Source organism: Saccostrea echinata, unplaced genomic scaffold, assembly GCF_033153115.1.
Source record: "Saccostrea echinata isolate AGI-Se365-2 ecotype Australia unplaced genomic scaffold, CSIRO_AGI_Sech_v1 ptg000009l, whole genome shotgun sequence".
NCBI lineage: Eukaryota > Metazoa > Mollusca > Bivalvia > Ostreida > Ostreidae > Saccostrea > Saccostrea echinata.
In genome coordinates this window covers 45,788,141-45,812,389 of record NW_026889758.1, presented here as the reverse complement: position 1 = coordinate 45,812,389, position 24,249 = coordinate 45,788,141, and the positions used below count along the sequence as shown (strand labels likewise).

Sequence of the window (24,249 nt, the reverse complement as noted above, 5' to 3'; positions counted from 1 at the left end):
CTTCAATTCAACATTAAGATCTATCGACTACGTTTTATCAATAAACAATATTCATTTTCATTCCTATATTGGTTCGATATAATTATCCTTTTGAACTTTGAAATAAAAGATGACACAACTTTTTCATACTTGGATATTTTACTAGAAAAAAAAGACCTTATTGGTAACATATTGGTAACCTAAATCGAGGCAAGCTGTTGACAAATAAGTTGATGAAACAAGGATATCAATATTCTCGTTTAAAGTCAACATTTCGCAAATTCTATGATCATACATTAATCTTGTTAGCAAACACAATATATCATTTAGTCGAACGTTGACTGACGTTTTTCATACAATGTTATGCCATTATTTTCAAACGACATTGTTAACGGATTTTCCCGTTTGCCCGATCATGACAAGGATCACACGGCGTGTGTGACCAGTCGGCAGGGGATGCTTACTTCTTCATGGCACTGGATCCCTTCTCTGATGGTTTTAGAGGTCCAAATTTGTTCTGCTCCCAATTTTATTTGTTCCAATGTACTTTTGAGCCTGATTACTGTTGATTATCTTCATATTTCATGAAACAGATAAACTCAATATTTACATCATTACACGATGTAATTTCCCCTTTGTCCCCCAAAACATTTTTCAGTAGTGTATAGAGAGTGGTCCTTAATCTTAAATAAATAATTGTGTCCAAAATCAAGATTATCCTGTTCCTATTCAGAAAAAAAATCATTAAGTTTTTTTTTCTTGTCAGGTCACGTGACCGATGGATGGGGCCGCTGGTTTAGAAGACGATCTTCAGCACCTGCAGTACATGTGACTTCAAGCAGTAAGTATTTGCACATTTCACTTCAAATGACAAGATTTGAGGCACTTCATGAACCAATATCCTCTCAATCACTCAATCAATGTCAGTAATGTTCATTTCAGCTCTGAATTTCTTTACACACTTCTGAGTTCTGTTTTGTTTCAAAGATCTGTATGGTTGTTATGTTGACCAATGGAGCAGAACTCTTAATGGCGGAATGACAAAATCAAACAGTATGACCGTCAGCAAATGCTTTGAACGCTGCAAAAGGGAGAACAAGAAATATTATGGCTTAGAGGTGAACTGTTTTCTTTGGCACGTAAAATTTTTCACATTTCATTGAAACTTTGTATAATTTATTTCAGGTGTGTATAGAAATTTAACTAAAAATGTTGATAAATGGTTAAAGTAAAAAAAAAAATTCAAAAGGAAACATTAGGAGGTTTCAGGACATGTTCTCACACTCCGTCTTCTTTCTTGACATAAGTTTATCGCGCACATAAAGTCTCCGCGCTTCCAGTTTTCTTCGTCAATGACTGCCTCCTGAATATTGCTCTGGAAGATGACTAGTTTTGGATTTTTAAAAATGATATTGAATATTGTCTGTCTTTAACTTTAAAATATCAATTTCAATCAATGTAAACCCGGAACATTTCGAAATTTAGTGCTGTCCTTAGTAGAATTCATCAAATCTCAATGAGCTTATATTGTGTTTATTTTATCCTATTCTTTGCTCATCAAAGTTTGAAGAGCATGAACATGCAAGCTAGTATATTAAATTAAGCGACCCTGATGGTGCCTTTCCATAGGTTGGCGTGGAGTGTTTCTGTGGAAATTATTTGACAAAAACAAATAAAAAGTCCACGAATGATTGTAAGATGGCGTGTAAGGGGAGACGCAGCGAAGCTTGTGGGAACCACTGGAGGGTTCTGATTTATAAAAACCCTTATTACTCATGTAAGTGAAGCACCGAGACTCTAAAGCCTTCGTCTTCTTACAATGATAATTAATGTATCTTAATTAAATAAAAAATACCATTAGAGTATGCATATGAAGCTTCCTTTTAGTTAAATCTAACACAAATATAAATACATGCTCCTTAAACGACGAGAAAATTTGTTAAAAGACATACTTTTAAGAACATGCTGGACAAGATGGACTCATAAAATATTGTTTACGTAATTTCATTTCAGCAATTATCGTGAAATCAGGTATGAATTCTACAACAAACCAATTTCAACACTTTTTGTAACTTCACAATGTAATTTAATATAATTTAATATTCGCATATTTTATTAAAAACATGATAATCTCACAAACAAAGAAAAATTCTCAACCTGTGTATGAACATATACATTCAGGATATATGGGTTGCTACAAGGACCAGTGGAGCCGCACTTTGAATGGAAAGAAGACGACTTCCAGCAGGATGACTGTTGACATGTGTCGAAATATTTGTACCAATGAGAACACCGTATACTACGGCGTGGAGGTACTTTCCCAAATTATAAAACAATATACTCCCGTTATGCTATTCACTTATTAAAGCAGGTTGGTTTGCAATTGCTTCATTGGCTTAACAATGAGCAAGTAATTTTGAAAGTTAAAAACACAGTTTGAGTTCTGTTTACCCTTATGTCGTCTAGCTTTTCGTGAGGCAAAGTAATATAATTGTGCCATGAGCGAAAATTATTTTATTTCTCATAGTTTCATAGTAAATGAAATATGAAGATAACGAACAGTCAGAAAGCTCAAAAGTCCATTGAAACGACACAAATTGGGAGGAGCAAACACGGACCTCTAAAACATCAGAGGTGGGATCAAATGCTATGTAGGAGTAAACATTCTCTGTCGACCTGTCACACCCAGCGTGTGCTCTTTGTCATGATCGAGCAAACGAAAAAATCCGTGTCAAATTCAGTGAGAAGACAATGGCTTAATAATTTGTATGAAAAACGTCAGTGAACATTCTACGTAACGATAGATTGTATCTGCTGACAAGGTCATCGTATCATCCATAGAAATGTTGACTTTAAATGAGACTGTTGATATCCTTGTATCATCAACTTATATGTCAATAGCTTGGCTCGTTTTAGAAATTGTTCATATGTATTGCTCTTGTGTATCGAATCAACTGGGAGACATAAACTCCATTTGCATGTAATAATGGTATATTGCTAAATAATTAAGGGTATTTGACGATAAAAAGTTGAAGTCATAAACATTTTATTTTTTTCTAATAAAATATTCATATATGAAACATATGTGTCAGACTATGTGGTGTCTTTTAATTCGATATCAAAGGGGTATATCGAATCGACATAGGAATAAAAATGAATATTATTAATTGAAAAAACGTTGTCGATAGATCTCCTAAGTAAATGTTGAAGGTCACAGCAAGAGACTTCTTCTTTTCATGTAGAAGTTTTTAATTAAATTCTGCTTCATATGAATACAAAAATAGTTTTGCTAGTAACGGAACACAATTGATACCCATAGAAATTCAAACTGATTGTTGGAAGACTTGTCCTTCAAAAAGATAGTGTCAATCAGAAACTCAAGCATCTTTTTAATATCAACTTCAGAGTACTTGTGTGTACATTCAGAATGTTTTTTAACAAATGAAATATCGGCATAATGGGCCATGCCAGATGTTTTAGCAATACACACTTAAAAACATTATTTTTCTCCAATAGAACGCTAACGAGTGTTTTTGTGGGAACCGTTTGACACGAAGTGAAAAGAAAAGCGATCATGACTGTCTGAAGCAATGTCGAGGAAACAGACGACAGGGGTGTGGCGGGGCCTGGAGAGTCGCTATATATAGAAACTACAACTACAAACAGAGTAAGCAGTTTATTGTAACAAGAACTTGTTGCAAAGCTATGAAATAACAATCTAAAGCTCACTGATGAATACGAAATAGGGAAAAATCAACTAAAGATAATCTTACGTTCAGATGAAACAACAGTACCAGTCTGAGAATACATTCCGATTTCAAAACACGACCTAAGAAATTCAGTTTTTTTTTATAGCGAGAGTACAAACCTCAGGTAGGCATGAACTTTAGTCTCACTGTGCTTGGATTACAACTGTGTTGTAATAGCTACAATATAAATATAATTTGTATGTTTTATTAATGTTCTGGTAAGGAATTTCTTTTCCTTCCCTTTCTTCTTTAATAAAATTGTCTCCATAATTCGGAATGTCTGTAAGTTCTGATTTGATACTTCATTGTTTTTTTTAATTTTCTTGTGGCATCTATTTCTTGGTGAATGTGAATCTGATTCACAGTGACGCCTCTTTACTCTTACTTCCACTTTAAGTGTTTTAAATATGTGTTGTTTTGCACGTTATTTCTTTTCTTAAGACAGACTTTATTATCATTGCATGCATGATATGGTATATGAACAAACTTTAACACTCTTTTTAGAAGTTTTAAAATCAAATCTCTCTTATATATTTGAAATGAAGTGATATGGTCCATGATTCTGCTCATATCTCGATGGAAAAAATACTTGACATACAAAATGTTTTCCTTCTTAGTCAGAGTTATGGTGATTCAGAAAATTACAGAAAAAAACCCAAAATGCAAATCTTAAAATGGAGAAATAAGTTAAAATGTAGTTTAACGTCGTTGAGAGCTCTAGCTACAAATGAACAATGTGTAAGTATGAACAGAAGGGTATCTATAGAATTTAGAACAGGTTTTATTTGGCACAAAAGCATGTAAATTCAACAAGTGTCACGTGTGATCATTCATGGTCTTTGGATATGTCTTCATGAAAACTTTTTAACAACATGCTTATGAAGATCATACGAGGGCTGTCCAAAAAGTCATGGACAATTGCTATTATTTTCTGTGACCATTGCCAAATGTGTACGATAATATTTTAATGTACACCATTTTTTAAGGAAAAATTATAGAAAGTATAGCATAACACCATTCTGACTTTAATATAAGCTAGTTTCATGAAACGTCATAAATAGGGACTATGTATTTTTATCACATGTCCTTGGACACATGCTATTTTATCTTTTTATAATAAGTTGAATGAGATATTTTATTTAAAAAAGGATCCATGATTGAGTAAATTTATAAAGTCAAAATATTGAAAACACCGTATTTTATGAAGCTTGTGCACTATCTGCAACCTTAAAGACGGCTTTCTTTACAAAAAAGAAATTAGGATCAAGCAAAATAATACTACCATTCAAATTAACCAAAAAACTCAGTTGTTCAAGAACTTTTTGGACAACCCTCGTATAACTCTACGTGCGTGTCAAGATTAATGAAATTTTTTCGAGATAATCATGTTTAACACACAACATCCGTATTTTCTATTTAAATTATGTCAAAAATACTAGCAAGGAAAAACAAAACACGTAACTTTAAATACCTCAGCTCAAAAAACTTTTTAAAATAATACGTTTTTGTAAATAATATGCACGTTTTGTAAATAAATTGCCACTAAACAAAAGCGAAAACATAGACAGGCTGAATTTTGCAATTTTATTTAAGTTAGATATTTTTAAATAATAAAATACTTTGAAGTATTTATAGTTGCTCCTTTTTTGACCGAATAACAGCCTTTATTCATTTAGGCATGTTAAGAACTAAGTTTTCACAGACCCTTTTTTGCAATTGAACAACGTTCCCGCTAGAGGGATTCCACACTTCTTTTACTCTCTTTATTTGTGTCGGAACTCTTTCAAGAAAACAGTCGTGTAATAAACACTTCATCTGCGAAATTCTCTCGTACTTTTTTCAGTTATAACATCCTACTAAATAATACGTTTTCTGATTTATACTTAACAAGTACACAAAGTACCAACATCTTTCAGTATCTCCTGATGAACACAAGAGAGCTTCTCAAATGCTGTGCGTTTCCTACACTAATACAGCCGAAAATAAATTCCCGATTGAAACTTAATCTAAAAGAAAATTAAGGTGGAATAAGGAAACTTAAGTTTAAATATGCAAACGGCTAGAAAAAGACATATGGAAGATGTTTCAAAGGGAATTGTACTCAATTCCAAAATATCTCTGTGAAAACCTATTTCATGGCAAACCTATAGTAGCATTAAGGGTGTTATTCGTGCAAAAAGAGAGAGCAACTTCATAATAGAAAAGAAATTTTCAATCATGAATGTAAAAACTATGATAAAATTGCAAAATTATCAAATCTTATGTGTACGCTTTTTTAAATAACAATATATTTATTTTTAAAATGTGCATTTAATTACATATAATTCACAAAAGAATGTTAGGATAGAAGGTTTTTTTTGAGCTGTTAGTATTAGTCCTAATATCTGTAATAGGAGGTTCTGATAAACTTATACCTGTGAGCTTTTTATAAGGCTTGGTGGGTTGCTACAAGGATCAACGTGATAGAGTCTTGACCGGTGGTAAAACTAAGTCCTCGTCCATGACCCTGGCTCTCTGTCGATCCCGATGCCAAAGAGAAAACAAAAAGTACTATGGATTAGAGGTAAATAAGATGATGGGATCACACATTCTTACGGGTCCTATTATATTTTTTCAGAAAATTCTGGGATATGGGATTACAATAATATAAATATTGAAAACCAGACTTTTTTTTCAACTTAATTTTGTCTTTTAAACATTTTTCGTAAATTTTGATTTAGGTTGGGGAGGAGTGTTTCTGTGGTAATTATTTGAAACACAAAAACAAGAGACCATCCTCGGAATGTCTAAGACCATGTAGAGGAAACAAGGCCGAGGGGTGTGGCGGGAACTGGAGAGTAGTCATCTACAGGAATTACAATTACAAATGTATGTTAATAACTATAATAACGACTGATATCCCATACAAAAGTAATCATCTATAGGAATAACAATTATACATGTATGTTAATACTATAATAGTGACTACTGATGTCACAAAAAAGTAATCATCTATAGGAATTGCAATAACAGATGTATGTTATTTCTTTATCCTGCAACTACCCCTTGCATTGACCGAATAAAGGTAAGCTAATAAACCAAAGCTTTATTCGGTCAATGCCCTAATAAAGCCTTGTGCATGTATTCCGACGTTCTAAACGCATTGTGACGTCATACACATTGCAATTTTTATGCCGTGGCGTCTTATTTTCAACTGCAGAGATGTTGAAAATAGCTCGTTTTGGAGGTCTGATGTAAAAATATATTGCAGGATAAATAAAATACATGGATACTGTCTCGAAATATAAGCGATATTTGGGCTCGGGTCGAAAACGTGATAGAGAGCTCGGCAAGCCACGCCCTCTATCACGTTTTCTTACCCTCGCCCAAATATCGCTTATATTTCAAGACAGTAGCCTTGTATTTTATATATATTGACTATTGACGTCACAGACAAAAGTAATCATCTACAATTACAGATGTATGTTAATACTATATTGACTATTGACGTCACAGACAAATGTAATCATCAATAGGAAGTACAATTACAAATATACGGGCAACTGATGTAACAGATAAAAGGATAAAGCACGTTAAAAAAACAACCTTTTAAGAATGATTGTAAAATCTCACGGTTCTCGGATACAATTCATAAACAAAACAAAGCAAAACTCGACTTGCAAGTACAACTCAACAGTTTCAATAAAATAAAAATGATTATAGAAAAAATATCGAAATTTGTATTGTTGTTGTTTGTAATAGGTTATGTAATAGGTAATGTTATAGAAAATGTTAATAGAATGGTAATGTAATGATTGTTATAGGTATGTAAATCATTGTAATATGTTGTGTTATAATTGTTATAGAGTATCGTTGTAATGGGTAATGTAAATGATTGTCTTAAGTTCTAGTTAATTTTAATGTAATTAATTGCAGTAAGTAATTTACTCTTTCTTTGATTCAACAGCTAACATTGTCAAGACAGGTAAGATTACATAAGATACTAGAAATCAATGGTCAATGCTATAATTTTTTATATTTTTCTGAACATTTATAAACATATGTAAAAAAAAAATTGTAAGGTAAATGGGCAAGATTTGCTTTAGATTATGTGGGTTGCTATCGGGACCAATGGGCGAGAACCCTTGGTGGAAAGAAAACCCGTTCAGGCTCCATGACTTTTGAGAAGTGTAAATCAATTTGCTCCCACAAGAAAATCAATTCAATATACTTCGGATTAGAGGTAAAAAAAAAAAACAACAACACAAAATTATTTTGTTTCACTGGAAAGAAATAATCATTAAACCATAAACTTCAATAAAATCATAAATGAAGTGCATTACAAAATTTCATATGACAGTTCTTGCAAATAATTTCAAAAGTTAAGATGATGTTTGAGATGGATTTTTGATGGCTTTAAATTCTCATCTCTTGAACATGAAAATAAAATAAATTCAGAGTGTTCGACTGACTGTTATACTCAAAATTGGATAATTCATGTACAAAGAAATTTTTAATGCCTTTACAATCAAATCATTATTCCAAGAACTTGAATCTCACATTGCTATTAATGCATTGCTCTAACAGAATCGAGACGAGTGCTTTTGTGGAAACTCGTTGACAAGAAAAGTGGTGAGAGACGAAGGTGAATGTACACACAAGTGCAAGGGTAACTCCAGACAGGGATGTGGGGGGCCCTGGAGGTTAGCCGTCTATAAAAACTCCAAACACACCAAGAGTAAGTCACTAGAATCACTCACTAGACGCGTCTGTGATAAATTAAAAGTATAAACTGTTTTATAAAAAAAAAAAAAGGAACATAAAGCAGTAACATAGGTGGCGCGTCTTTATCATTCAATTTCTAACTTATAAGAATTATTATAATGAAAAGTTTTCTATTTAATATTTGTTTATTTGATTGTGCATAAACAATGAATCATGTAATTATTTACTTGTTTTCTGTTTTAATTTACAGCTAGAGTTTCCACAAAAGGTAAACAAACTGGTTCAGAATTCCTTTCCTAGATATTGGTAATAAGATGACAGCAAGTAAAAATAAAATATCGATAATGCAGTTTCTAAAACAATGGTCTTTTTGCTGGTAATATACATGCAGATAACCTTCTAAATGAAATTTTTAGCCTCGTTATTTTAACAAAGAATCATTTTTGTTCACCAGACATCTTAGGTTGCTTCATTGACCAACGCTCCAGAGTGCTAGATGGTGGAAGAACTAAGTCTAGCCACATGACTCTTGAAAAATGTAAAAACAGATGTATTAGAGAGAAAAAGAAGTATTATGGTTTAGAGGTATTCAAAATCGGACGTCATTGTTTATATTTTAATGCCCCTTCCCCTAGACTGAACGACTAGGAGTTACTCCCAATTTTATTCATTCTGCATTATATAGGAATTTCTGTAACAACATCCCTTTTCAAATCTTTGTTATTCAAATAGCAAAAAATATTTCTGTCAGGTCGGCGAAGAGTGCTTCTGTGGCAATTATTTAACACGACAGTCGGCGCGACCAAACAAAGAGTGTATGACCCCGTGTAAAGGGGACAGAACTCAGGCCTGCGGCAGCGGATGGAGAGTACTGATCTACAAGAACACAGCTTATAAATGTATGTAAAGGATTCAGAGAATTCCTACGGATGTAGATTGTATTGACGAATATGTAATTTAGAGACACATCATGTATAAATCTTGAAAAAAATTAACAAGAATAAGGAAAAAAAAAGAACACATTGTACTATGTAGCAAAACTGTGCTTTGATTTTTTAATTGCGGTAATTACTATCATCGGATTTTGTTTTTATTTTGCAGCTAGAGTCGTCAGTCAAAGTAAGTTCCAAACTCCTTCAAGAATAAAATGGTACAATATATTCAGAAAAAAAGATTAAATATAGCAATAAGAAAAACTTGGTGCAATGCATTAGGGAGAGTATGAAATGTTTCTGTGCGTCTCGGAAACCTTTCAACAAACAGAAATGATAATTATTTAATGAACATGTAGATTTCAAGGGTTGCTACAAAGACCAGCGGTCTAGAACACTGAAGGATTATAAAACTAGTTCTTCAAGAATGACAGTCAAGAAGTGTTGGGACATTTGTCACAAGAAAAATTACCAATACTACGGAGTACAGGTAGGGATATATGTATTAATTTTTATGCTCCCACCATGAAATGGTCGGAGTATATACCTCTTTCTATCTGTCATTCAGTCAGTTTTCCAGACTTTCTTGATGTACTTGTAGATAATGAGCTGATTTTTATTAAGTCTCCTCATTATATTGATGACTTACAGGTCAAATTCGATTTTTGTTTTTACGTCGAATGACCCATTTTCACTAAACGTAAATTTTGCCCTTAGATGGAAAATTATTTAGTCACTGTTTTCCAGGTTATTTTTACCGTACTTGTAGAGCTAATTTTTAATATGTCTCTTCATATTGATGACGTTAAAATCATCCTGTAGCAACGTTTTTCAAAGTTGGGGGACTTTGAATGAAAAATTTCAGCAAAAGACTATCCTGAAATAAAGTTGGCCTTTTCTTGTCCCCCCCCCCCCCTCGTAATATAGGTATGTAGATCAAGTTCCAGTTTTATTTCGGATGACCTCTTTTCACGAAAGTTATTGCAAGTAGATTTTGAAAATTTCTAACTTTTTATTGTTTTTAGGACTTTTTTGCCATGATTGTAGATAAAGAACTAGTTTTTTGGTACTTTTCTTCATATTGACGACTTCCAGATCACGTTTAAATTTCATGAATAACCCATTTTTTACGAAAGTTATTGCCCTTAGACTGAAAATGTCTAATTATTCAATATTTTCTGGAGTTTTTTGCCATACGTATTGAAAATGAACTGATTTTTGGTATGTTTCTTCATACTGATGACTTAATTATAGATAGTTTCGAGTTTCATGTCGATTGGCCCATTTTTCACACAAGTTATTGCCCTTAAACTTACACAGGCAAAACGAGAATGTTTCTGTGGCAACAAACTGACGAGGAAGGTGAAGAAGGACAGTGAGGAATGTACCCAGCCCTGTACAGGGGACAAATCTCAGGGATGTGGAGGGAGCTGGCGTCTGGCCGTGTACACTAATTCCAAGTTCCCAAGTAAGATTATTTACTAGTATACAGGAGAATAATTTAGTAGTATATACGGTTATAGTTTCTTCTCCCTATAAAGAGGGCATATATTGTGAACAAGTGGCAGGCAGTAGCTTACATTACAATTTCCAGAAATTAAGGCTGTCATTGAAGGCCAGATTGTTCTACAAACTATAAGCTCAAATGTTACAAGGAAAACCCTTGAAGTTCTCTTAAGTTCATTGATATGCTGCCATAGGAAAACATACATACATCTACGTTTTATAAATCAATGGTTATGTTTATGTAATAATTGAGTAAATTTCTTTTGTAGCAAAAGTTTCTACAACTCGTAAGTATAGAATATGATATATTCGTACCTCATAAGAGATTTTTTTGTTAACTAAACAATTTAAGTAAACTTATTCAGTACTAATATCTTTAATTTTTCTATAAGACTTTGTGGGCTGCTTCAAGGACCAGCGGTCACGGACATTAAATGGCGGGAAAACAGTCTCAAAGAGTATGACAATGGAGAAATGTCAACAAATTTGTGAAAAGAAAAACATGAAATACTTTGGCTTAGAGGTGCATATTTTCATCTTAACATTTATTGGACTGTTACGAAGTATGATGTTCTCAAAGTTAATTCAACTGAATTTTTTTTGTAATGAAATGACCAATCAAAAGTGTTGCTTTAAAGGAGATTTTTTGGATGTAGACAAAAAGCTGTTGAACTTGGGGAAGTTTTTCCGCTTAGAATCGAATTCTATATTGGTTTACTAGATCTCTATCAGAGATGATTCAGCTAAAACTTTTAAAGGCCAATCAAGATTTTTGACAGAAATTTATAGAAAACAATTGCAAAAACTGGTTAAGTATTTCAAATTCCATATCATTGGTCACTGTACAATCTACCAGTAAGATATTTGTTTAACATTGGTGACTTTTTTTTTTTTTTACAATATTAAGGTAGGGGAGGAGTGTTTCTGTGGTAATTATTTGACGAAATATGAAAAGAAAGATAAAGAGGATTGTCTGATGGCCTGTCGCGGGAACATCAAGCAAGGTTGCGGTGGTCACTGGAGGGTACTCATCTATAAAAACCCTAAATATAAGAGTAAGCACACGTTGTTTTCTCAAATTGAAAGTTAGAATCAAACAACATACATGTATAATCGAAATTTATTGAGTGCAGTACGTGTTAATTGAAAATTTACCTAATTGTAATTGATCATTATTCATACTAGTTTATTTGTAACTACGCATTGCATAAGTTTTTTTAATTTCCAAGATAAAAAAATAAGCGAGATATAATCTTAAAAAAACCCCATAGTTTAACGAACAATTTCTTTTCTTCAATCATTAGCAAACATTGTTCAGAAAGGTGAGTGATTTTAATCAGTTATAATGTTTATAATATATTTCTTCGGTATTTTTAGAAATCAGAATTAGTAAAGTACTGAGAATTTATTATGTACCTCATGGCAAGACCAAAACTTGAACAATCTTTTAATCTTTTATAAAAGCTAGACATTTTGATACCAAAACTCAAATTGTAGTATTATAATTTGTGCTAATTGTATAGAATATGTGGGTTGCTACAAGGACCAATGGTCAAGAACACTTAAAGACAAAAAGACAACGTCAAAGAAAATGACCGTGAACATGTGTAGAAAAACCTGCCTTGGTTTGAAAATGAAATATTATGGTCTAGAAGTAAGAAAAGATATATAAATTTTATCTTTCGAAAACTAAAAATAAGTGAAAATTAGAAATTATTATCAGATACAGTGTATATGACTTGAATAAAAAAATGATAAAAGTTTTTACCAATCAGTAGTTATATTCAAAAGTACAAATGTAACTATGCAGGCGACAAATGAGTGTTTCTGCGGTCTCAAACTATCCAAGAAGGTAGTTAAAGCTGATGGCGAGTGTACCCGGCCCTGCAAGGGAGATAAATCTCAGGCCTGCGGAGGAAGCTGGAGACTGGCCGTGTACGAAAATCCCGCCTTCCAACATAGTAAGTGAGAGAGAGGAATGGGTCAATTAATTTGTACAAGTAAAACTGCGACATATTTTAAATATAATTTGATCAATACTTGTTTAACGAAGAAGATGAGCATCAAGTGTTTCACATATAAGTTGAGCAGCTTATTTAATTTCTTAATAATAAACCTTGTGCATTTTTCTCAACAGAATTGTCACATATATGATCATCACATGTTTGAAAGTTATGTTGTACATATGTCAAGCTTAACATGTTATACATATAAACGCTTACATGGTCATATGTCTGTCACACAGTTTACAAATATTAGTTCCACATATTCTTGCCTTTTTATTCATATGCTCATATTTCATGGTTAACATACGATGATTAAAAATATTTTGAATATGTTGCAATTCAACTGTGTTACTTTCTGTAACAGCTTTTTCGAATTTTAATTTTGTTTTAGTTGTATGTATGCGCCTTTGAGATACGTACCTTACAGATTTTTGCTATAAAAAATCTTATCGTTATTTCTTTACTTCTCTCAAATTTTTATACATATATAGAAGAGGTGAAATGAAAGGGTTTTTTTTCTTAGAGATAATCAAGACTTGAAAAATAACTCATCTTTGTTTAACATGTTCATATATTTTCTATTATAGCTGCTATCGTGAAGAAGGGTAAGATTTTCGTTTAGAATACACTAGTAGGTGATTCTTGAGCATATCTAAAGAGATTGAACATATTGATACAATTACTTCATGATTTTGATGTAATGAAAGGAAATTTATGATGTATAATAAAGATGATTTGATTGATTTTAGAATACTTGGGTTGCTACAAGGACCAGTGGTCCAGGACACTAAAAGAAAAGAAAACAAGAACTTATGACATGACGGTAGACAAGTGTAGGAAGATATGCACGGATCTCAAATTTAAATATTATGGTGTAGAGGTAAAGTGATTACTTATTCATTTAGCAGTTGTCTTGACCCCCAAAATTTATTTTTCTTTAATAAAATAAGCTTTTTACACTATAATGATGTTAGATTTGAACCAAAAATTGCTTTTTTAGGCTGCAAAAGAGTGTTTTTGTGGTAACAAGCTCACGAAGTCTAACAAGAAGAAGGACAGTGAGTGCATGACCCCATGTAAAGGAGACAGAGAACAGGCGTGTGGCGGAAGTTGGAGACTTGCTGTGTACAAGAACCCCAACTTCAAACCAAGTATGGATGAATGCAGTGTGATATTATTAACATGTACAATATACTCATAAGTACTTAATACATGAACATCATTACTGGCTTGAACAAAAATGTCTAAATGTTTATTCTGTTTCAGCGGCCATTGTAAAAACTGGTAAGTTGAAATTTCAAATAAAATTTAACTTACAATTTTTCTTTCATTCCTTTTCTTTCCATAAAAAAAGGTTATTAAACTCACTTTGCAATTTCCCTTCCTCTCTGCCACATGCAGAATTCTTTTTCTTCTTTGGATGCTACATGAAAAGTTATTTCAATCAATTTATTGTCTAAATAAGAGAAATAATTATCACTTGGGGCCATCTTTAAAATATTGTTTTGATTGCCCTCTCCCGACCGACTGGCTAAAAATGGCTCGACTCAAAACTTTTTTTTAGCCTCCAGGAAGCAATTATTTCTTTATGCATTCTGGAAAATAGATTTTGAAAATTCAGCATTAAAATTTAAATTTTCTGAGAAATAAAATTTTCTCATCTACCTATCGACCCAATTTTTTCATCCTGAGTCGGAAGAAGGCAAACAAACATTACTTTAAAGTTGGCCTGGTGAATTTTTGCTATAAGATAGCTAAGAGATATACAAACAGATGGCATCATGCTCTATCATGTTCTGGATAACGTTTACTTATATAAGTATTACGATTGATTGAATAAAACTTTGTAGAGTACATTGGTTGCTACAAAGATCAAGTTAGCCGAACACTTAAGGCAAAGAAAATCAGATCCAAAACTATGACTGTTGATAAATGTAGAAAGACATGCTCGGATCTGAAGTACAAATACTATGGAGTGGAGGTACCGCCACCCTTTATTTCGAATGAAAAAGAATAAGAGTTGATGTTTTCACTTCTGAAATAATTCTTTATAATAGTATAAGCCCAGTTTATTAATGATGACTTGACATACAATCCATGAAAATGTTTCATATGATTGATTAAGATGTTGAATTTTTTTGTGAAGGCAAGCAATGAGTGTTTCTGTGGTAACAAACTCACACAATCTAACAAGAAGAAGGACAGTGATTGTATGAGGCCGTGTAAGGGAGATAGAGAGCAGGCTTGTGGTGGAAGTTGGAGACTGGCTGTTTATCAAATAAAAAGTAGGTTACTTGTTGTTCTTCGTATATAATATTATGTTTGTTTCAATTTTTTTCAGTGTATACTTAAAATGCACCTTTCTTTAAAGCTAAAAAATCCCCAACAATATGTAAAGACACAAAAGGAGAAATACAGTGTAACTCCAACTCGGGTGAAAGATCCGTCTGTATTGTGCCAAAAGCAGAACTCGTTCTCAGTGTAGAGCCCAAGTCATCGGGCACGGAGTGTGAGGCTGGTAAAACATATGGACGGCATGGTGACGAAATATGGGTGTCGGACAAATGTGGCGGGAAATTTGAAGTTTGTTACAGACAAGGTAGATATGAGTAATAAAGATTCAATGCTTATTTTTTTAAGGGGAGAAATCTTTCTTTAAAAAAATATCTCATTTTTGAGAAATATGATATTCTTTGATTTTCTTCTTGCAGCTGAGGAAAAGGAAGTTTCAAACGGTATAATTATTTTACTTAGACATATTTAAGTTAACTTGATATATGTTTACTTCAAAAATCGAATCCACGTTGTATCACTTACAAAATTAAATTTCATATCACATGTATTTTCTTGTTGTAGACTGTATAAAGACAGCTGATGGAAGTGATTACACAGGAACCTGGAATAAAACTAAATCTGGCAAAACTTGCCAAGCCTGGTCATCACAGACCCCCCACAAACACGGACACACCTCCCTCCCAAACAACTACTGTCGAAATCCTGACGGCGAACCTCATGCCTGGTGTTACACTACTGATCCTAAAACCCGATGGGAGTTCTGTGATCTAAAACAATGTGGTCTGTCTTTTTCTTATCATTATACATCTAATTCTCCTATATTTACTAGAATAACTAGAATTATATTTCTCTTATCTTGATTAAATAATTCATGCACAGATTTTTTTAAATCTAATTTTTAACGAATGCGAAAAATAAAGAAAAAATGACAAATAAGTCCAACAATAACATTTCATACAGGATTGTTTCTTATATTATTGACAGCATTATTGATAAAAAGAATAAAAAATGTTTTATTCCTTTTACAGAAGCACCTAAGCCCGGTGAAGCAGAAGGTAAACTCAATCCCACAGCATGTCTAATTAATGTCTAGCATGTTTGATTAATCAATGAAGTTTACTGAATATAATCTTTTTTTTTTACAAAGTTAGCAACCAGAAGTATTCAGTATCTACATAATTAAAATTGTAATAAAGCATTAAATTTTCACGAAGAAAAGTTTTTTATTTTCAAAATTGTTTTCTTTTATTGTTTTAAAGAATGCCTAACTGAACCTAAAGGTCAGAACTATTTGGGTACAAAGAATATCACAAAATCTGGTTTAACCTGTCAGGCCTGGTCTTCACAAACACCACACAGTCATTCATTCAGTAAAACCCTGGGTAATCAAGAAAACTACTGTAGAAACCCTGATGGTGAACCAAAGCCTTGGTGTTATACAACAGACAAAGCCAAACGATGGGAATTCTGTGACATTCCAGAATGCGGTAATGTAGATCAAGTTATGTCTTATGAAATTGCTTCCTTAATTTAAGAGAGTACTGTTCATTTTTCTTAAAAAAATCCAGTTATACTGAAAATTGCTACATCCACAATGAAAGAAATTCTTATCAGTATTTTGATGTATTTTTTGTGTGTGAAAAGCTTGGTGCTGGAGAAAGTATATCATAACACTTGTACCTTGATTTACTTGTACATGTGCATTATGATTTTATTTCATCTAATCGCATGTTAATGTAAAAATCTTATCAAAATAATAACAATGATGCATAAAAGAGACAAAAACATACCTAATTATCATATTATTCTGATTTTAGCTGCATGCGATGTTGAACAAGAAAAGGGTCCAGACTGCAAAGTGATTTACAAGATTTCTGGAAGTTGTCATTATGAATCTCACTATAGCAACGAATGTAAATATACAGTCAGTTTAAAGAAAGGCAGTACCGGAACACTAAAGGCAGACGTAAAATACGGAACCACAAAGTTCTCACTTGCAGATGGAAAGGGTGTAAACAAGTGTGCATATTTTAAGATAATCGGAGACTATATGGTTATCGAAGATAAACTGGCCCATGGATGCTGAATGATGCTGGTTTGCATAAAATGAAGACAATCATTTTTCAGATGATCGACAACGACACATTGCTAAAATTTTCAATTTTGAAATTTAATTTAAATAAAGTAGTTGCAGCATTTGTTTGATTTTTATGTGTGTAGTCGAAAACGACCGGTGTATTTAATGATTGAAAAGGCATAAGAAACAGACCCGATGTTTAAAAATAAAAAGTTGGAGGAATTTCTGTCGGAAAAGGTATAGACACACCATTTGACCTAACAACCGATTGTATTTATAACAAGATTATTGTATCAACCAAAGAAATTGCTAAATGTTGACTTTAAACAAGATTGTTGAAACCCTTGTATCATCTACTTATTTGTCAGTAGTCCACCTCGTTTCAGGAATTCTTTTTCTTGCGTATCGAGTCAAATGGAAGACATAATCCCATAAGATGATGATAAATGTATATTGCCCCATAAATAAGGAAAGTTGACAATATAATAATGTTTAGTTGTCAGTTTGCCATGAATACCATTTTCTAATAAAATATTTTAGCATGAAGCAAGGGTGTCCAACTGCATGTTGTCTTTATTTCGTGTTCAGTGGAATATATCGCATCAAGGTATGATTAAAAATAAATATTGTGAATTGATAAAATGTCATCAATACCGGTATAAGTGTTGAATTGAAGGAAACAGAGATTTCTCTTCATGTAGAAGTTTTAAATAAATTCTGCTTCATATAATGATGAACACAATTAGTACCCATGGGAGTTCCATAAAGATACTTACATTTATACTTCTTACTATGAACTAATAAGAATGCATCTCTCTGTATACCAGAAGATGCCTTTTACACTAGATTTCAATACATTTCTTAACTTTCATGGTTTTGGTGACCATTTCTACAATTTTTAAGAAATGTGCTCAAAAGCAAAACAGATTGTAGCTTCAAGATATGTACTTGGAAGACATTAAGTGTATTGGTAAAAAAGAAAAGGCATAAAAAAACAGAACATATTAAAGATAATCCACAAAGAAATATAGGAATGTGACAATTAAATGTTTAAAATAGTGACACATATAGTGTTACATATACACCTATCTTCTCATTGGATAGGTCCTTGACTCTTAATTATGCCTATCCAACAGTAGTTCTTTGTTTGATTTTTGCGTCATTGGGTAGTTTATATAAAGTCCATATATTTGGACCTTGCAATTATAAGGAATTCACAATTAAGCGTGTTGTCTGAGTGAATTCCTCGCTAGCGAGACAGCGTGGCTTTTTTTTTTTTTTTTTTTAGCTCTGCTGGTCAGAGACCAGAAGAGCTTTTGCGATAGTAAGGTCCGTCGTCCGTGCGTCCGTCTGTCTGTCTGTAAACAATTTTTCAAAACGCTACTCCTCCTACAGTTTTGGTCTGATATCAATATAACTTGGCACACAAGTAGACTACACAAAGATACATTATTTAGTGCATCGGTTTTTGATTTCAATGAATGGTGTTGCCATGGTTACTAAAAATAGAAATTTCTGTAAAATTACTTTAAGGTCAGACGATACGTTCCTCAAATATCTGTTTTGTATATCTTCGTATTGTATGGAAAATATTCAAAATTTTAAATACTTTCTGATTTCTAAACTGGTTTCTTATTGTCTTTAAAAAATTGAAACACTAAAAAATGTGATATTGGCAAATTAAGTTTTTTCCAAAAGGATTTTATAGGAAACAACATCCTCCGGTATCTTGCACAAATGCCTGGTAAGGTACCTCAATTTTTTGCGAGTAAACATATTAAAGTAGCAATGCTTCAATGACAAAATCTTAGAAAAATTATATATTATTGAGGAAGGTATCGTCTGTCCTTAAAACGCTACTCCTGCTACAGTTTTAGTCTGCTTTTAATATTTTTGCAATACAAGAAGACTATACTAAGATACATAATTTAATGCATCAGTCATTGATTTCGATGAACAGTGTTGCCTTGGTTACTAAAAATAGAAATTTCTGTGAAATTTCTTTAAAACGTTACTCCTCCTACAGTTTTGGTCTGATTTCAATCTAATTTGGCACACAATTAGAATACACTACGATACATAATATGTATTTCAGTTTTTGATTTCAGTGAATGGTGTTGACATGGTTACTTAAAGAAGAAATTTCTGTCAAATACTTTAAAACGCTACTTCTCTTAAAGTTTTCTTTTGATTTCAATATAACTTGGCACAGAAGTAGACTACATTAAGATACATAATTCTATTTATTGTTGCATGTTGCAAAGTTTCAAATCCAAGTGCTACTTTGTTACACGTACAGACCAGTAGAGCTACATTCTCATCAGACTTCTGGTTTCTTCAGATAAGATAATTTTTTTAAAAAAGGTATTACAAGCATACATTTTATTGTATGTTTTACTGATACTACTTAAATGAAATATCCCATAACAAATGCTTAATAACACCAAACATTTCAAATTGAAAAAAAAAAATATGCGTATCGTATGATTTATCTACGGAAGCCCGTTTAGGACCTTTCAAAAAATATTTTTGAATTCGATATAACGAATTAGAGAATTTGTTATAACGAATTTAATTCGTTATAACGATTTCTTTGAATTCGTTATAACGATTTCTTTGAATTCGTTATAACGAATTTAATCTGTTATAACAAATTTGTTGAATTCGATATATAACGAATTGTCGAATTTGTTATGAGGGTTAAAACGAATTCTAAAACTTTTTATAATGAATAAAATTCGTTAAAACGAATTTTTAAATTTGTTATAACAAGTTTTATTCGTTAAAACGAATTCGACAAATCGTTATATCGAAATCATTTATATTTTTCTACAGGCCCGGATTGTTGAATTTGATTAAACGCATTTAATCACAAATTTTAGAATTCGTTTAAACGAATTTAATTCGTAATAACAATATTTTTGAATTCCTTATAACGAATTCAATAATTTATTATAACGAATTCATTATTATAACAGATTAAATTCGTTCTAACAAATTCAAAGAAAGTGTTATAACGAAATAAATTTCCATATTTATCAAAGGTGTGCAAAGTTGCTTAGTTTTCATTTACAGTTCGTATAAGGTAAATATATAACGTCAATTTTAACAAAAAACCAATTATGTTGATTCGATAATTGGGACCATTTTTGTGCTTTTCAGCACAATATGGAATAATTAATGGTAGAGTCCTCTTTTAAAATCAAACATAAAGTCAATTCAAGACAAAGTTTAAAAACATCAGTAATTTGTTTTAAAGTTTACTTTTCGAGAAATGTAGCATAATAGAAATGGAATGATATTTTATTTTACCTATTTGGTAAACAGTTGGAAAATCTTTTGAAAACACAATGTTGGGAATTGAATTTTGCACAGGGGAACGGAAATAAAGATAAAATTCAGTGGGAGAAGCATTAAAAAAAAATCTGTTGATCACTGACCAATTTGATGTACCGATAAATGCATAAACTACTCCTAAGTATAAGGTGCTTGTCAACAGCTATTCAGTTATTCTATGTGATTTGCTTTTATGTATAAAAATGAAAGAATAATGTACACGTTATATTCAAATCAATTATCATATCCTCTATAAGATTTATAGAGACAAAAACTCGTACATAATTAAACATTTAAGATCATACACAACGTTCACAACATACATGTACATGTACTTTACAATGTATCTTTTCCACTGATAATTTTCCTATATATTCTTCTTTTTAAATTAAAATGTTATCAGCTGTTCTCAGACAATAGATAAGTAAACAGATATCAAATGAGAAAATCCTTGTATTTTTTAAAGAAAAATTAACAAAAAATAATTTTAGCTGGTATTTCCTTAAAATTTGATTCAGATAATGTGAAGAGCATTACCAGGTATCATAAAATTGCACAAAGGTCCTTTAATTATTGGAATAAGAATATGAAGTTCAAACTACGTTGCGTATGTCCTTAAAGGGGCTTGGACACAGATTTGAGGTTAATATTTTCAAATATTTTCAGTATAACATCATAACTTATATTTAACTAGAGCATTTCACACCGATATATTATATTCGCGTGTTGAGAAACCTTATTTATCTCGAAATTATCAAAACTACGAATTTCGGGAGGCGTTTGATTGACACGCATCCTTGCACTCCAAAAGTAAACTGTCCTTAATATTCAAAAGTGGAAAATTTCTTGTTTGCAAATGAACAATATCAGAAATTTATTCAAAAACTTCTACATGAGAAGAAGAAAACACTTGCTGTGACTCGACATTTCGATAAATTGAGGTATCATCAATTAACAATAGTTACTTCCATTCATATGTCGACTCGATATATCCCAGTGAGCTTGAAATAAAAGATACCACAGAGTCTGACACATCTGTTTCATATTTGGAAATTTTGCTGTATGTATGAACAATTTCTAAAACGAGACAAGCTATCGACAAACAAGTTGATGAAACAAGGATATCAACAGTCTCGTTTAAAGCCATCATTTCGCAAGTTTTATGGTCGATATAATGACCTTGTCAGCAAATACAACCTATCATTAAGTCAAATGCTGAATGACGTTTTTCATACTAATTGTTAATCCATTACTTATACACTGAATTTTCTACGGATTTTTCAGTTTTTTCCCGATAATGACAAGGAGCATACGACGAGTGAAACCGATCGGCAGGGGATGCTCACTCCTCCATGGCACCTGATCCCACCTCTGATGTTTTTTACAGGTCCAGGTTTGCTCTGCTCCAAATTTGTATGTTTCAATGGACGTTTGAGATTGATTACTGTTCGTTATCTTCATATTTCATCAAAACTATAATCCAGAAAATTCAGAATATAGAAACATGAGAAAGCAAATTTAACTCACTAGTATTGTCAGTCCGTGCCCAGTGATGTAAGCAAAGTAAACAAAATTGAAAACACCCGGTAAAACGTAAACATTAACAATAACAGAGCTAGCTCGTGTCCTGTTTACAGGCATAGATGTTTGACGTAATGTTATGAAGAATTCCCTTGTCATTGAATTTTAAGAATTTTCATGTAAGATCTATTCATTAAACTAAAATAACTTTTGAATAACAGACCCCTTTCAAGGAGAGAATCCTTTAAAGTTGTTTAACTTGTAAAATGACTATTGAAATTCACCGCGAAACGCTGAAGCCAGTACCATTGCTTTTATCATCAGAAAAATAGATTTTCTTGTTTCAATATATAACTAGTGCTAATTGTAACAGGAACCGTTACAGATGTTCCCCAAACGGCTCCCCAATCCCTTATGATGCCCCATTCCCTACAAGCTTCAATAAATTAGACAATACTTTTGTAATATAGAGGGACACTTTATTTTTAAGGGTATTTAATTGGAAAACTACTCCGATATAGCCATACGGGTATTAGCCAATCAAATTTCAGCGCATGTGCTTGCACGTTTTCTATATTTTTCACAATAATTTTCTCATAGTGTGTCACAATACATACATTTGTGTTAAATATTAAAGAATTTCATTGAAAAATAAGAGAGATGTAACCCTTTAAGTATTAGCCAATCAGAATTCAGCATACGCACATGCATGGCCTTGCATTCAATTTTGATAGTATCATAATGTAGGAGATCTATGTGCCTATCCATGTCGTAAATTTCATCCTGTTCTGTTGAAAACCAAGGGAGTTATGGACATTTAAAGTTTCAATCAATCAGATTGCAGCACACCTGCATGCGCGTGTTTTCAAGAAATTTCCTATATAACATGTTGTAGCACCTTATAATAAATACTTATATTCTAAATTTCAAAGTATTTTGTCAAAAAACAAGGAAATTATTGAGATTTTTGTATCAGCCAATCAGAGAAGAGCGCACGTGCATGCGCGTGAGTTCACGCTAATTTGACCGTGTTATCTTGTCTAGACTACTAAGATATCTTTATATTTTGAGTTTCAAAGCAATTCATCAAGAAATATAAAAGTTACGGCTTCATGAAGTATATCAGTCATTTCACTCATTGCACGCGCGCGCACGTGCATGCATGTGCGCACAAAATGACCTTCGTTCCGAACACCTACACAACATGCCCATTAACCCTAAAAAGGTTTCATGTCAATCGGATGAGTGGTTCTATGAGAACACTCCCGGACAAAAAAGTACCGGAGAAGAAAGTAGAAAAAAAGAATAATAATAATAATAACTAGTTATAATTGTAACGGGGACCGTTACAGATGTTCCCCAAACGCTCCCCAACTCCCTTTTGGTGACTTTTTTCCTGTAAGCTTCATTAGATAAGGCAATGAAGTATATTGGTCATTTTTTGCATTTCACGCGCGCGCACGTGCATGCATGTGCAGGATGACCATGTCATCCCGTCTATACTATATATGCATCTTTATATTCTCAGTATCAAAACATTTCATCAAAAAATATATAAGTTCCGGCTAAATCAAGCATATTGGTCATCTTAGCATTGCGCGCACGCGCACATGCATGCATGTTCATAATGACCATGCCATTTTGTGTACACTTATAATATGTCTGTTAATTCATAGTATCAAAGCTTTTCATCAAAAAATATAAAAGTTACAGCTATATTAAGTATATTGGTCATTTAACACATTGCACGCGCGCGCATGTGCATGCATGTGCATGATGGCCAAATCATCTTGTCTACACTTTTAATATATCTATATATTCTTAATATCAAAGCTTTTCATCAAAAAATATAAAAATTACGGCTATATTAATTATATTAGTCATTTAACACATTGCACGCGCGCGCACGTGCATGCATGTGCATGTTGACCATGTCATCTTGTCTACTCTTTTTATATATATAAATATTTTGAGTATCAAAGCATTTCATCAAAAAGTATAAAAGTTACGATATTATCAAGTAAATTGGTCATTTTACGCTTTTGCGCGTGCACGCACGCGCATGCATGTGCATGTTGACCATGTCATCTTGTTCACACTTTTAATATATCCTTATATTCTGAGTATCAAAGCATTTCACCAAA

The 24,249-nt window shown here is 32.4% G+C and overlaps 1 protein-coding gene across 1 annotated transcript; it reads left to right on the top strand.

The window, feature by feature from the left end:
- Window positions 1-972: 972 nt before the first annotated feature.
- On the top strand, window positions 973-17,309 carry LOC133182804 (uncharacterized). The gene is made up of 31 exons (XM_061317649.1): window positions 973-1,097; window positions 1,609-1,756; window positions 1,993-2,010; window positions 2,161-2,291; window positions 3,496-3,646; window positions 6,161-6,291; window positions 6,449-6,596; window positions 7,675-7,692; window positions 8,683-8,700; window positions 8,887-9,017; window positions 9,184-9,331; window positions 9,534-9,551; window positions 9,724-9,854; window positions 10,685-10,832; window positions 11,140-11,157; window positions 11,263-11,393; window positions 11,778-11,925; window positions 12,394-12,524; window positions 12,681-12,831; window positions 13,464-13,481; window positions 13,626-13,756; window positions 13,877-14,027; window positions 14,143-14,160; window positions 14,727-14,857; window positions 15,023-15,161; window positions 15,248-15,475; window positions 15,588-15,611; window positions 15,733-15,951; window positions 16,200-16,226; window positions 16,431-16,658; window positions 16,989-17,309. The coding sequence occupies exons 1-31, from the start codon at window positions 1,017-1,019 to the stop codon at window positions 17,255-17,257; spliced, it is 3,582 nt and encodes a 1,193-aa protein (XP_061173633.1). The 5' UTR covers window positions 973-1,016; the 3' UTR covers window positions 17,258-17,309.
- The last annotated feature ends 6,940 nt before the right edge of the window (window positions 17,310-24,249 follow it).

What these genes read in the sequence shown, in the direction of transcription:
- LOC133182804 (XM_061317649.1), top strand. Translation starts at nt 1,017, where the DNA reads ATGACAAAATCAAACAGTATGACCGTCAGCAAATGCTTTGAACGCTGC. An exon ending in AAAAGTACTATGGATTAGAG is followed by an intron (nt 6,292 to 6,448) that starts GTAAATAAGATG and finishes ATTTTGATTTAG; the next exon opens with GTTGGGGAGGAGTGTTTCTG. An exon ending in ACCAATACTACGGAGTACAG is followed by an intron (nt 9,855 to 10,684) that starts GTAGGGATATAT and finishes AAACTTACACAG; the next exon opens with GCAAAACGAGAATGTTTCTG.